The sequence below is a fragment of the Bubalus kerabau genome, chromosome 4 (assembly GCF_029407905.1).
Source record: "Bubalus kerabau isolate K-KA32 ecotype Philippines breed swamp buffalo chromosome 4, PCC_UOA_SB_1v2, whole genome shotgun sequence".
In the NCBI taxonomy this organism is placed as follows: Eukaryota; Metazoa; Chordata; class Mammalia; order Artiodactyla; family Bovidae; genus Bubalus; species Bubalus kerabau.
The window spans coordinates 150,692,808-150,708,686 of NC_073627.1; the positions used below are offsets into that span (position 1 = coordinate 150,692,808).

A 15,879-nucleotide genomic window follows, 5' to 3' on the forward strand; every position below is an offset into this window, starting at 1 on the left:
GCAACAAGACAATTAGGAGGGGCATAATCATGATAAAATCAAATCCCATATCTGCTGGGTGGGTAACCCACAAACTAGAGAACAATAATGCCAAAGAAGTTCTCCCACTGCTGTGAACATTCTAAGCCCCACATCTGGCTTCTCAGCCTGGGGACAACAAAGGGAAGGGGGATCCCCAGGGAATCTGAAGGCTAGCAGGATTCGATTACAGGACTTCCACAGGACTAGGGGAAACAGAGATTCCACTCTCGGAAGGCACAAACAAAATCTTACATGCACCAAGACCCAGGGGAGTGGAGCAGTGACCCCACAGGAGACTGAACCAGACCTACCTGCTAGTTAGTGCTGGAGGGTCTCCTGTGGAGGCATCAGTCAGCAGTGGCTCACCGTGGGAATAGGCTCACTGGCAGCAGCAGTCCTGGAAGGGGCCCCTTGGCATAAGTCCTCTTGGAGGTGCCTACTAACCCTACCATAGAGCCCTACCCCAGGGCTGGGTTGCCTCAGGCCAAACAACTAACAGAGAGGGAGCACAACCCCACCCATCAGCAGACAACTGGATTAAAGTTTTACCAGAGCAAGACCCAGTTTTTCCATCTGCCAGTCCCTCCCATCAGGGAGCTGATACAACCCTCTTAGCCTCCTCCATCAGAGGGCAGACAGAAGAAGCAAGAAGAACCACAATCCCACAGCTAGAACAAAAACCACATTACAGAAACTTAAGCAGGATGAAAAAGCAAAAAGTTATGTGTCAGATGAAGGGACACAATAAAACCCCAGAAAAACAACTAAATGTAGTGGAGATAGGTAACCTTCCAGAAAAAGAACTTAGAATAATGATAGTGAAGATGATTCAGGACCTTGGGAAAACAAAGGAGAAGGTGCAAGAAATGTTTACCAAAGACCTAGAAGAACTAAAGAACAAACAAACAGATGAATAATACACTAGAAGAAATCAACAGCAGAATAATTGAGGCAGAAGCACAAATAAATGACCTGGAGGACAGAATGGTCAAAATCACAGCTGCAGAACAGAATATAGAAAAAAGAATGAAAAAAATGAAGACAGCCTAAGAGACATCTGGGACAACATTAAATATACCAACATTCACATTACAGGGGCCTAAGAAGGAGAAGAGAAAGAAAAAGGACCTGAGAAGATATTGAAAAGATAGCAGCTGAAAACTTCCCGAACATGGGAAAGGAAATAATCAAGTCCAGGAAGCACAGAGAGTTCCAGGCAGGATAAACCCAAGGAGGAACACCCCAAGACAAACTGACAAATCAAATGGACAAAAATTAAAGGCAGATAAAATATTAAAAACAACAAGGGAAAAACGACAAATAACATACAAGGGAACTCCCATAAGGTTATCGACTGATACCTCAACAGAAACTCTACAAACTAGAAGGGAATGACATGATATATTTAAAGTGATGAAAGAGAAGAACTTACAACCAAGAATATTCTACTCAGCAAGACTCTTGTTCAGATCTGATGGAGAAATCAAAAGCTTTACAGACAAGCAAAAGTTAACTGAATTCAGCACCGCAAACCCAGCTTTACAACAAATACTAAAGGAACTTCACTAGGCAGGAAATACAAGACAAGGAAAAGACCTACACAAAATAAGTCCAAAACAATTTAAAAAAATGGTAATAGGATTATACAGACTGATAATTACCTTATAAGACATAGACTGGGTGGGCAGATGAAAATACCTGCATGTATGCACTTCCACTTACCACATCACTCTACTTAATCCTCCAAACTGTATGTGATTATTTTATACTACTAGGTTAATCATGTTTCCATTATGGCTTGCAATTATAATGATCTTATAAGATCATTATTGCAACTATAATGATTTTATTTTTTGTGAAGCTATTGATTGTGAAAACTGATAAATGTCTTCTACTATTGTGATTTTTGCTTAATGCAATAACTATCATGATTGGTCAATAGAAAAATAATAGAATTCTGTATCACAAAAACTATCATTTAATAGAAAAACCTGTAATTACTTTTTAAAATCCAGATGCAAATCAGACTTATCTTGGAACTTTTTGAAAAATACAAATGCCCCGGTACTGTTTTTCTTCAAAGCTCCAGATGTGTTTCTAAGAAGCAGCCATGTTTAAAAACACCCGGACTATAGGATGATCTTTTATCTAGTTAGTTTCATTTTTTCTACTTCATATTCAGTGCTCCCATTTCATTTAGTTTACGTTTTCCAATCTGTCCGTTTCTCTTTTTTTTAGTGTTCTTTATGTATGTAAATATATAAAATATGTATATATTTTTTAAAACGTATGAATTCTTGCTAGCTAAAAAGTTTATTATATTTTGATTCCACTTATTTGACTCAGTGTAAATAGAATGCTATATTTAAAATTTATATTCACTCAAAATTTTTATATACTTCCATGTATTTTAGCATCTACTATTGCTGCTAAAAGTCTAGCAAGTTTTCTGTCTTAGTGATTAAAAAAAAAATTAAATGACCCTTGAAACTTCTAATCCAATTCTGAGAATATAAAGAAATATTATGCTGTAAAAAAAAAAAACAAACAGAAAATTAATATGTAATACAGCATTATTAACTAAAGTACAGATTTTGCTCAAATCTCACAAAATTTTATGCCAGTGTACATTATTTGTTTTCATACATTACTCAAGACTCCACCTTGTATTTAATTACATTGATCAGCTTCAGCTGCATGCAACAAATTCTGGTAAATTCTCTTTTCATTTTTATTCTATTACAAACATTTTCCAATTTTCCTTGTTACAGCTTCTTAGATATACCCCTCATTTTAAAATCAGACATTTAATTTCCAAATACATGGGAGTTTTAAAAATATCTTTGATATTAACTTTTCATTTTTGATACTAATTTCTCATTTAAATGCTCTCTTCTCTGCAATCACTTTCTGTGTTTTTGCAGTCTTCTAACTTTATTGAGACTTTCAATGGCTAAGCCATAGATCTCTTCTGGTAAATGTCACACTGCACTTGAAAATATGAGGGTCATTTTCATATTTTTTGATTCATCTTTTGATATTGATCTCTAACATAATTCCACAGTAATAAGAAAACACTGTATAATTTCAATACCTTTAGAGCATGAAATTTCTGCACCTGGTTTTATGTCTTTGGATATGTTCCAGTGTCTCCTAGCTTATATGGGAATTTGAATTGAATTTGCATCCTACTATTGTGTGAAAATTGTATAAATCTTAATTAAGTCGAATTAGTTCATAATGCTTTTCAGGTCTACTATATTCTTCTACTTCTCTTGTACATTCATTCTATTCATTTCTCAGAGTTTGATATTGAAACTCCAATTAAAAATCTTAATTTATCTACTAAAACAAACAATTATAATGTACAGTGGAACTATATGTAACTTTGTTCTGTATTTTCCAAGTTTCCAAGTTGCCTGTAAATGTGTTATCTTATTTTCATAATTTAAAAAATAAAAAAGAAAGATAAGAAAAATACAACAGAGAAAAAAAACCCCAGTAGTTTCAAATTAGAATATAATAACATCCCAACCTCAGTTGTGTTTGCTAGCTAAATTCTAAGCTTTTTTGAGTTTATTGTCAAAAAGGAAATAAATGCATGTTAAGATGTTTGTTTCACTTGGTGCTTCCAAAAAGCTAATGACAATAGTACAATATAAATTCTAAGAGCAGTTGAGAACAGCTCCCAAAATGTAAAATCATAATGTTAATTCTGTTACACATTTGAATCAAAGCAATTCTTCCCCAGCACCTATAAAAGAACGTGAAAATCAGAATGCTTTTCAGTTTAAGTCACACACCAAATCTAGTTCTTAAAATATTTAGCCATCTTCATCTTTAGTGCCTCTAATTTAAGAAGCAATACTCAACTTAAAAGGTGCTCTGTAATTACCTCCTTTACCAATAAATAAGATATTCTTAAAAATAAAACAAAGTATCTCATTTTAAATTATGTCCTATGTGACACTTTGACATTCAAATTAGAGATACATAATTAATTGGAATCTAGAACTTTCACTTTAGTTTTAGTAGATATAGTTTTCAGTATATTGTTAACCACATGCATATATTCATATTATATATATAAATATAATGACTAGTTATATACCAAAATGAAGCTTTTTCTCGTTTCTTTTAAAGGTTAAAAACACGCATGAGAAAGACACCATAAGACAGATCATTTTCACCACATATTGAAAAAAATAATTCACTTTGTGTGTAGGAATTATCAAGTGACATTTCCATCACAAGTTTCTATAAAACTCATGCTGTTTAAATCTAAAGAGCAAAATTACTTAATGATGACTTATGCCTTCACTGCCTGTCTTCATTGAGATAATGACTTGAGTATATTCCTTTCTCAATCTTTTAGTGCTAACAAGCATGTTGTTAATAAACCTTCACATCCCCTCCTCCCTTCCTCAGTAATACTTGGCCCAGTGCCTTGTTCAAAGCAGTTGCTCAATAAATATTAGTTGAATAAATTCCATAGCACAACTTATACGAATACAAATGAGGATAAATGAGCAAAATGCAGAGAATGATTCAGCTGAGATGGTCCTAAAATAAAGGACTTTGCAGAATTCATAATCTGTAATGATATTATAGCATTATGGATTGGATATAAAAAGATCAATATCATAAATTGCATAGCAGTGCCAAGAAAGTACTTTTAGTTTCAAATTAGAACTTGAAGGAACAACAAATATCATCAGCATCAGGAACAAGATGTTTTTCTTTTGTGCAAAGTACATTGTCAACCAAATTTTAATGGTATAAAAGTAAACTATCTGAGAAATGAAATAAATATGTGATACTATGCAATTAGAACAAATTTACCCTGCCTAACTTGTTCAGCGTTTCAGACTGAAAGACAATTGGACCAAATTTTTGAACTGACTGGTGAATAAAGAACTCTAACAGAACTGCTCCTCTAGAATATGAATGATACTAAGAAAGGAGCTGAATAAAAGATGAAGAGAATAAAGTCAGAAAATGTTTAACTGAAAATAATATATGGGCCATTCAGATTTGTTCTTTTGGTAAATAACTGTAGTTGAAAATCAAAAAGAATCAGAATATTTTTTAAAAATAGGATATAAAAGAACTCCCCTGTTCCCAAAGTTCAAGTTGGCATTTCATGAGATTTCCCTCTTATCAAACACTGTAAGATATATGCCTGGCCTCTAAGCAAAGAAATGCCAAGAAATAACTAACCTGCGGTGGGGCGGGGTGGGGATCAAGAACAGTTGTTACAATAGCTCATTCTAAGTATCCTTTCAGCAAATGCCTACAAAAGTGAGATTCATTTTAAATAAAAGTTTAGTATTACCAAAAACATCTACCATCTAAAACACAGCATTCATAATTAACCCAACAAAATATCACAGACACTACTTCCAGCATTACCTGTAACAGAAACCAACAGAACTTTTCATATAAAGACAGATTTCAACTTAAGTTGTAAACATACAAAAGATACTTTACAGTTAAAAAAAAAACTAAAACTGCTACCTAAGACTAAAATTAAAACAAGCAAACAGGAAGGGACGGAACCAAGAGTCACAACTAACAGGTTAAATCTACAGTTTTAAAATCATCAAAGAACTGCAAAGTATAGTCAATGATCTGAATACCTTTGTTGGAGCAGAATCCATGAAAAGCTATAGAAAAAAAGAGAGAGAGAGAGAGAGAAGGGCTTAAAACTTTCAAATAAACTTGAGAATCGAGATGAGATGTACACATTCCAGTTAAATAACCTTGTATTTCAGAAGTTAAAATCAACTTCACTTTGGAAACTGTTTTCTAAGTTAATCCCTGGCTAATATGGTCAGCACTTCAAGAAATTAAATAAATTAGACTAAACAACCTTGGAGGCTAAAAATCAAAAAATGTAAAGAAATAGTATTTGAAAATTGGTTATCTCCTGCTGCACCACTTTCTTTGTCTTCAATACAATCTCTCCACTTTTCACCCTCAGCAACCCCTGCACCTACTTACCTCACTCATAAGGGTGTCTGACCTAAGTGAGGACCAGCTCTGACATAGAGATAAACCAATCTACCCAAGTTTTCCTTTCTATTTAAAGACAATTATAAAAGTAATTTTAATGTGAAGGTCTTAAAGGACTTACTAAGATCAAAAATATTCTGTAGCTAGCATGGGAAGAAAAACAAAATACTGGCTACTAAAATTATTTTTTCCCAGTGTAGTAAAAAAAAAAAAAGTAGATTTAAAGCTATCATTTCCTATCTTATTTATATTATTTTCTGACTCCCACCCCTTCCAAATAAATTTGGTTTCTGTGCCACACATTAAACATTAGAAAGGCCTCTTGAAAGGTAATTTGTTTTACCCAAAACAAACACCCTGTCTGCCAAGAGCACCACCAGTATCAATGCTTTTGGATCTGTGAAATACTCTTTAAAATGAAGGTACTAGAGCACAGTCAAGATTTAAGTTAGCCACTGTGAAAAATTTGTACTTCATCAGTAAATAATTAACTTTAAATAACCTTCTACTTGAGGCTCTCCCATGAGGTCTTTGCATTTTTTATGAAGAACTCCCCCACCCCCACCCCCCGTAAACTTGGTTGCGATTTAATAGTAAGCAATATATGAACTCTTTAGTATAATAAAAATACATAACAATAGCCTCAGAAGAGTTTTGTTTTATTCTTCCTCTTACAAGAAATCTTTGACGAGAAACCGTTAATGTTTTTCCCAAGGCAGAGAAGATTATCAGCTCGGCGCCAAACCTCCTCCGCGGCTCTGACAAATACTGAGCCAGCCTCATCTGGAGCGTTTCTGCCCTGAAGATCACATTCAGAAGCAGGGGGAGGGACAGACTGCATTTTCACTGTTCTGAGTCACCGAACCTTTTGTGCAAGCACACATACGAGGGAAATGTTTGATTCTGAGCCTGAAACCCTCCCAACCATGACTGACTGCCTCAGCATGCCCGCTGTACCCCCTGCCTTGCCCACTGTTAGCACACTTGGTATACCAGAGACCATTTTAGGAGCCCTGGTTGTCATGGAGGCACCAGGCCAGGCACTTAACATGCGTCCCTTTCATTTCATTCTCCCAACAACTCTGCAGACTTTTTAAACAGAGGAGAGAATCCAGGCTCCAAAAGGTTATTGACAATCTAGCTGTGTTCAGTCCTTGAGTGGGGAAACACCAGCTTTCCCTGGTGTCCTTGAGCCTAACTACTAGAATAACTCTTTAAAAACTCTACCATCAGTTTTTCTTCCCCAAAGATTTCAACCATACTATGGTTCCCCTACAGGCTAGTTCTCATTCAAACCCTCCAAGTTCTATTTTTTCAAATAAGGCAGAAAACATCACCTCCATGAGAGCAGGGACTATCTCTAGCAGTAACTTATTTTAAGCACTTAAGAGGGGGTGGGCAGGGGGCGGGTAGGGATGAGGGAAGCCTGCCAGAGTAGGTATTCATTACATGTTGAAGGAATGAAATATCTGGAAAATTAGGGCTATAATGATGGCAAACTTGCAAAGTATTAGGTTGGTGAAAAAGTAATTGTGGTTTCAGACCGTGAATTTTAAATCACTACAAATAGGCTCAAACACATCTTTGTTAAACAAAATAGGAACCGTGACAATCAATACGTTTTTGCCAACGAGAAATACGTTGGTTCATTCCTGTAGCGTAAACAATCCGTGCTTCGGGATTTGACGAACTCTCGGAAAGCATTTTCTGCCTCCTGCTGGTTGTGGAAGTATTTTCCCTGCAAAAAGTTGTCAGGATGCTTGAAGATGTGGCAGTTGATTGGCAAGAGGCTGAGTAGGGCAGATGAGGCAAAACTTCATAGTCCAATTTGTTCAACTTTTGAAGCGCGGGTTGTACAGTGAGTGGTCAGGCGCTGTTGTGGAAAATTGGACCCTTTCTTGTGACCAACGTCGGCCACGGGTGTCGCAGTTTTTATCCAGCACATCTCAACAATTTGCTGAGCACACTTCTCAGATGTAATGGTTTCAGACAGCTACAGTGGATCAGACCGGCAGCAGACCACCAAACGGTGTCCATGACCTTTCTCAGTGCAAGTCTGGCTTTGGGAAGTGCTTTGGAGCTTCTTCTTGGTCCAACTACTAAGCTGGTTGTTGCCAGTTGTCTATGAAATCCACTTTTTGTCACACATCACAAGCCAATCAAGAAATGGTTTGCTGTTGTTGCATAAAATAGGAGAAGACAACACTTCAAAATGACAATTTTTTTGATTTCCAGTCAGCTCCTGAGGCACCCATTTATTGAGCTTTATCACCTTTCCAATTTGCTTCAAATGCCCAAAGACCACAGAATGGCTTGAGTTCTTCGGCAACTTCTCATGTAGTTGTAAAAGGATCAATTTTGATGATCCTCTCAGTAGGTCGTTGTCAACTTCCAATGGCCAGCCACCACGCGTCTCATCTTCAAGGCTTTGTCTCCTTGGCAAAACTTCTTGAACCACCCGTGCACTGTACGTTCATTAGCAGTTCCTGGGCCAAAGGCGTTGTTCATGTTGTGAGTTGTTTCCACTGCTTTATGATCCATTTTGAACTCAAATAAGAAAATCACTTAAATTTGCTTTTTGATTTCCATAGTATAAAATAAACAGCAAGTAATGTCATTAGCCAAAAAAAAAGCAAGAAATACACATTAAAACGATGTATAACATAACCACATGTAAGAATATATCCCAATATCAAGCAGGAAAGTTCAACAGTGTAAAATCACAATTACTTTCGTACCAACCTAATAGCATGAGCTCAGAAGGACCTGAATTGTGTACTTAGTTTGCTTATTTTTCCAAGTTTACTAGATAATTATTCATCTAAATTCAACTTTATAAATACTATTTGTCTTGCATCGTCTACAAAGTAGCAGAGGAATAACTAGATGTTCAATAAATCATTTATATATAACTGTGAAGCAGCTTTATCTGTCAGAAAGAATAAAAAGCAGGTAATCAAGACTTTCCCAAAAAGAAGTTGCATCAATTTTGCCAAAATTACATCTTGAATTCCTCAGAGGGAAAAATGGACAACTGTGAAATTTCTAGATAATCTCTTAAAAATCTTCCAGAAAACACCAGTCCAGTCAATTCAGAGTTCCCCTGAGACTATGTCAGAAATGTCCAAGAAATGTCACTGGTATGCACCAGTGCCTTCCTTCCATCCTAAAAATCCACAAAGTGGTTTCCTTCTAGCTCTCTCCAACCCTAAAGAAATCTGGGGAAATCCATTCTCATTCTAAGGCACAGAGCAGTCAATCTGTGTCGACTGTCGACTCCTAGCATTAATACCATCTCTGTACCCAGTTATTCTACTTTCCCTTCATCTTTGTGCCCAAACACTCTGTGTGGCAGCAACACTGAAACTGTGTTAAGTGTCCGCCTTTTAATTGTTGCCTAAGAATTAGACTCAAAGCAGACGACTAACACGATACCATCAGAAATAAAGATGCTGAAGAAATAAGCAAGTACACAAATCAAGAAAATAAATTCACACTATACACAGAGTAAGTATACACATGTTATGAATAAGAAGAAAAATGAACATTACAGACTTTGATGAGTTTCAGTTACTAAAACTCAGTAGCCTAGTACATGAAACTCTTGAAGAAAAATAATTTCCTCTTTAATCAGTGCCCCAGGTTAACAGCATTCCTTTTCTATTAAGAAAACTATGCTTCTATCACTGCAAACAATGAATATGCATGATTATTTTACACAGTAAGCATTCAATAAATTCTTGAACTAATGAATAAATTTTCCCTGTCTAATGATATCTAGCATGATTTTTAAAATCCTAAAAAGAAGGGGGGAGGAGCAATGCTGTATCTGTTCATTTTTATTTGATGAATATCCAATACACCATGAATTAATGCTTTTAAATAATAACTCTGACCTCAATTAGAGCTTCTCCAATAAAATTATTTACTGTTACAATATACTCTTTAAACAGTAGAATATAATGGCAGACACTGAAAAAGAGTTTTTCTTCAATTTAAGACAAACCACCAAGAATATCTTTTAAGGCAGTAATTACTGTCAATTTTCTCTACTAGTCTGGAAAAAATTTTTAAAGTAAAATAAATTGAAGATGTGTACCAACTATTAAATCCTATAAATTATCAAACAGATTATGCAGTAATGTATAGTCTTTAAATTTTGTTTCTATATTAATAAAGAGGAAAGGAAATGTGCTATGTCATTTATGGAGGGCTCTATTTAAGGGACAAGAATATATAGCAATCAAAAAGATTCAGATTTCTGGCCTCAAGGAGGTTCACAGGAAAATAAAAAACCTGACTGTGGGGAATTTCCTGGTGATCCAGGAAATTCAAGTAGGGGAACTAAGATCCCACAAGCCTTGTGGCCAAAAAAAAAAAAAGAGCCTGACTGTGTCCAGCACTTTTTCCCTGGGTATTTCTCTCATCTAGATACCTAGCTCCAAATTCAACTAAAAGCCCTTCTCACTTCCCTTCTTCCTCCTGCTTCCTATCTGATAACTCATTAGGATCTTATCTTTACTTCGGTTTCTCTTTAGCATTAATGCATATCGTTTCTTTCACATGATTCACTGAAACTGCAGCAGGAAAACAGGTAAAATTCAAGCCACTGCATAAGGCAAGAACTGAGTGAATGGCTAATGAGAGGTTGATGGGGTCTGCTTAGGAATAAAACCTGGGTCAATCTGCTCCTCCTAAGAGTAGTGCCCAGTTTATCAAGGAGGTGGGCCAGACAAATAGTGACCACATAACAAAGGACAGCGGAGAAGGCAATGGCACCCCACTCCAGTACTCTTGCCTGGAAAATCCCATGGACGGAGGAGCCTGGTGGGCTGCAGTCCATGGGGTCGCTAAGAGTCTGACACGACTGAGCAACTTCGCTTTCACTTTTCACTTTCATGCATTGGAGAAGGAAATGGCAACCCACTCCAGTATTCTTGCCTGGAGAATCCCAGGGACGGGGGAGCCTGGTGGGCTGCCGTCTATGGGGTCGCACAGAGTTGGACACGACTGAAGCGACTTAGCAGCAGCAGCAGCAACAAAGGACAGAGGAGCAAAAATAAGAATTAAACATTCCATGTTAAATGTACACACATGAAATACCCTGGGATCTATGGGAATTCAACTTACAGATAAAATAGATTGTAACAGAAATGTAAAGGGACCAAAGTTTTAAAAAAATTAAAAGTAATGTATTTAAAGGCAGAGTGGGCAGAATAATGTATATTAATGTTTACAAACCAACCCCACTGGGAAAGAATCTTCACAATCCTATAACAAGTATTGGTGAAGATGTGGAATAATTGATAATTGCTAGTGAGAATGCTGGTGGTACAGCTGCTTTGGAAAAAAGTCTGGCAGTTCATGGAGTTACCATGTGATCCAGAAATTCTACTCCTAGGTATATATCCAAAGGAATTCAAAACAAATGTCCACACAGAAACTTAAACGTGAATGTTCATAGCAGCATTATTCATAATTGCCCTAAAAGTTCACTCACAAATGGATAAAACTGTATAAATCTGGCCTGGCCACTTCATGTTTACAGACACAGTCACACATGTAGGTAGATAAGCACACTGATGCTATCTGTGTGCAGTAAGGACTGGAAAACCTCCAAATAGCCATTTATTTATTAGCATTAAATAAATGACAATTAAGCCATACAATGCAACAATTTGTTGTTTAGCCGCCGAGTCGTGTCTAACTCTTCTATGATCCCGTGAACTATAGCCCACCAGGCTCCTCTGTCCATGGGATTTCCCAAGCAAGAATACTGGAGTGGATTGCCATTTCCTTCTCCAGGAGATCTTCCCAACCCAAGGGTCAAACTAAAATCTCCTCCTGCATTAGTAGGTGGATTCTTTACTACTGAGCCACCAGGGAAGCCCTACAATGGAACAATATGCAACCATTAAAGAGACCACTCTTGTGGGGAGGGGAGGGGAGCGCAAAAAAAAAAAAAAAAAAGCAAAGAAAAGAGAGAGAGGGAGAACCACTCTTGCTGGTATAGCACAATTTGCAGAAACTTAAATATGAGTAGAAAACTGAAGGGAAATAAGATGTTACCAGAAAGGGAGACTAATTATATTTATATATCTGTTTTGACTTTAAAAATGTGCATACACTATTTTCAGAAAAACTGAGGGAAAAACAAATTGAGAAGGATGGTACCAGGTTGCCATTTGCTGAGGATGAGGTCTCAAGCCTTCCCTACAAGCCCAATAAAAAGAAATCCCCACTTTGCATCCTAAGTTACTTTACTTATCACACCCAAACAAACTGATTTAGTATCATTTTTCCCAGGAAGACAAGACTGTCACTAAGGGACACACAGAGCAATTCTAGGTGAAGTATATTTCCTTAACCCCCTGGGTTAATCTTACTGAGATTAGACCTTTCCGTTATCTGGGCTTGTAATATAAATAAGAGTATTGTGATTATATATGGTGCACCAATTCTTGCCTCAATATTCTGCTTGGTGATATTTTCTGACATTAATTCATTGATCACTACCTCAGTAGAGCAAGCCACACTGCATATTTTTCTCCATAAAGAAGGAAAATTTACTCCAATGACTTTGCTGACAGAAACTTCCTTTTAAACATAGACATTTAAAAGTATATATGTATACATTTAAATCCACATATCCTACTTTATGGTATTATATTTCATATCTATTTTGGTCTAAGCAGTAATTAAAACCAAATGAGGCAGTTCTACACGTACTAATACAAAACAATCTTTTTGCTAAGAAACACTGAAAACAATGTCCAAAACAATGCTGCGGTGCTTGGGTAAGGTAGAGAATGTATACATGTAAACATGCCAGTCTATTTCTAGAAGGGTTCACGAAAGACTAGCAGTGTAAGCTGCCTCCAGGTTTCGACACCCGGTTGCTGAAACCAACTTTTCTCTATATATAGTACTCCTGTTTACCTTTGGAATTAAGAATTCTGTACCAAGTAAGTGTTACTTGTCCTAAAATCAAATGCTATTCAACAAGGTCCTTCGAAGAGGTGTACATAACAAGACATAAGGACTGCGTGTGTCCTTCACCTGGGCCATCTTCTCGGCAGTGCACACCAGTGGGACCTGGGCGCAGCCTAAGCAAGAGGGCTTCACCTCCTACAGCGCCAGGCGCTAAGGTGGAGCTGGGCAGGTGCCAGTGAAGACACGGACTTTCCGCAACCCCTTCCTCCTCCCGTCTCCTCCAGTCCCCAGGGGCCTCTCATTCACTGTAGAAACCTTCTGCTCTACACTCTACTTTCTGCGAAATGCACCTTAGTTTCCAACTGCCCATCAATCTAAAAAAACATTTCTAATAAATTTCTGTTTGAACATTTTCTAAATTAATGTTCTGACCACTCCAGCTCACCTGGTTTATCAAAGGCTATGAGCGGGAAACAGTTTACATCAATAAAACCCCTACACACCGAGGTTTACAAACTCCACGCCACAAATAACAGACTGAAAATTCCCTCAAAATGTAGACTAAGCTGGGCTGTTAACAAAGCGTTTCCACATACATCATCACATTTAACGCCTTCCACAAGCTTCAGGGTCAATCCTGGCAAACCCTACGGCTCCCGAATTGGATTTATAAAGTCTTCAAGACTTGTAGAAGAGGCACTAATAATAAAGCAGCTATCAAACGGCTGCTTTTCTACCTGCAATTTCTCAGAAGTGACAACTCTGGGCATTCATCACACTGAACGGTTCAAGTGCCATCAACGTGACATTCCTTCCAGAAGCAAGACAGGGGAATTATCCCGAGGTCTGGGGTGTGCTAGTGCGCGCGCTGGGGACAGGACGAGTGCAATGAGGACCAGGGCGAGGATCTGGCTTCCGCGCCCGGCCAAGGAACGCCGCCCCAGACGGGATTTCCCACAGATCAGCGGAGGTTTGGCAAACGCCAAATAAACACTGCAGCTCCGGCGCCGGAGCGTTCAGCGCGCTCGGGGAATCCTTTGGAGTGATTCGGAGGTTCAGACTCCTTAAGGGCCAACCGAGCTTGCAACCCAAGAGGCGGTTATCAACTCGAATTTAGGAAAATCCCGAGGCGCCGAACAGACGCCAGCAATTTAGAAAGGTGACCCTCGGGCCATCCTGCTGGGGTAGGAGGATGCAAAACAGATGAAGTTACAGCTCTCAACAAACGCAGACGGAAACTCGGGGTAGGGGGGCGCTCCCAGGGCCAGGCTCCTGAAGGGGGTGTGGCCACCCCCTGAAGGGGGCTTTTAGGGGGTGGCGTGGAGGCGTGTCAGTCGGCCCTGGGAGACGCCTCTGCTGCCCTGGGTGGGTGGGCTGGGACCCCCGCCCCGAGCCGGGTGCCGCGTGTTTCAGGCGCCCCGCCATGCTCTCTCTTGCCGGCTCACCGGTGATATCCAGGTACAGATCGTCCTGCTGGTCCAGGTGGTGCAGTTCCTGCGACGTGGAGCTGCGGCTCTTCTTCACTCCCGGAGAGGACAACGAGCACCGCCGCGAGCAGGGGGGCGCGGCGGCCCAGTTCGGCCGCCGCTCGCTCTTCCGCTTCATGGAGGCGGCCGCGGCCCGTCAGGGGACCACGACCATGGCCTCGCGCGCCCACTAGCCCGCCGAAGCCCCCGCCAACCCCGCGCGCGGGCGCTCGGGGCGGCGGGCGCGGAGCGGCGCTGCGGCGACGGCAGGCGCTGGCGGAGCCCGGCGGGAGGTGGCCGCGCGAGAGCCGGAGGAGGGGCCTGGCCCACCGCGCCTGCCCCGCTCCCTCCTGCGGCCGCCGCGGGACCCGCGCAGTAGCCCTCGCTACAGCGCCTCCTGCCGCTGCCGGCGCCCCCCAGCCCGCCCCCAGGTGCCCGCAGCCCGCTGGCGCGGCCGAGCCGAAGGTGCTGCCGCCAGCGGCTGGAGCTGCCCGGGATAACCGCGCGCGCCCACCGCAGCCACTGACGCTGCAGCAGAGGCGCCGGAGCACAGCGGGCCGCGGCTCCTGGGGACCCCAGGAGGGCTGTTCCGTGGAGCTTCATTCACAAAAAAGGGCCCACAAACCTCCTCGGGGCCCGCAGACTGAGGCCTTTCATTGGTCAGCGGGGCGTGACGTCACGTAGACGGGGCTTTTCTACCGGCAGGTAGTTGGTGACGCCATAAAGAAAAGTCTGAGTGGTTCCGCCAATCAAAGATAAAAGTGTGCTCGTGACCCTTGGCAACCTCCCCTACTTTTCTGCTTTTTATGTATCACCGGAGTGCCTAGACCCCAGTTCCTAACTTCCTTTAGAGAGTCACCGAAGCTTTACACAGGTTAACAACTTAACTCCAGTTCTTTGGCATGTATATATATTTTAAGTATTTCTTCGTTTTCCCTGCAATTTTGCCGAGTGAAAGGGGCTCTTGCCATGGCTACTGGCTTGGAAGAGTATGAACTTCTTAAACGGTCTGCTGTTATTATAGACTTAAGGTAGAGTTGATTTCAGAACTTAGTAACTATTAAATCAGCTACGCTCTTTATTTCATTCTGACCTATGCCCACAATTCAAATAGACCAGACAAAGGGCTACTTAAGAGGCCAAAAAAATCTACCGTGGAAACAACGATTTGCCATAATGGTTTGCACCTCGAAGTCCTTCATCTCGGAATCCTGCATCCAAATTGCATGCCAGGTGCTAAGTTTTGTTTTTGTTTTTTTAACCTAAGGTATCAACAGGTCCTTAGGTAAAATACTATATTGAATGTTGAAGTAAAATCAGTATTGAAGTATTGAAGCAAATGACGAATTTAATCCATTACCTTTTATCAGGCAAACTGTAAAGTTATATTCCTTTTTTTTTTTCTACTGGGTTAAAATAATGCCTGGTCTTTCTAGAACTTAAC

General features: G+C 39.8%; 1 protein-coding gene across 16 annotated transcripts in view; it reads right to left on the reverse strand.

The window, feature by feature from the left end:
- The window catches only part of CDC14B (cell division cycle 14B), a 128,189-nt gene extending 113,452 nt beyond the window's left edge, over positions 1-14,737 (reverse strand). For 3 of the 16 annotated variants that reach the window (XM_055579030.1, XM_055579029.1, XM_055579026.1), the window contains exons 1-2: positions 1,683-1,753; positions 333-418 (exon numbers count right to left, since the gene is read on the reverse strand). Coding sequence is in view for 7 of the 16 variants with exons in the window: in XM_055579017.1 (XP_055434992.1) it covers positions 14,415-14,574 (160 nt within the window). In the remaining 9 variants the exon portion in view is untranslated. Of the gene's footprint in view, positions 1-332; positions 1,392-1,453; positions 1,621-1,682; positions 1,754-14,414 lie in introns of those variants that run through there. The other 13 variants (XR_008713792.1, XM_055579022.1, XR_008713790.1 and 10 more) reach the window with 10 other exon arrangements.
- Positions 14,738-15,879: the final 1,142 nt, after the last annotated feature.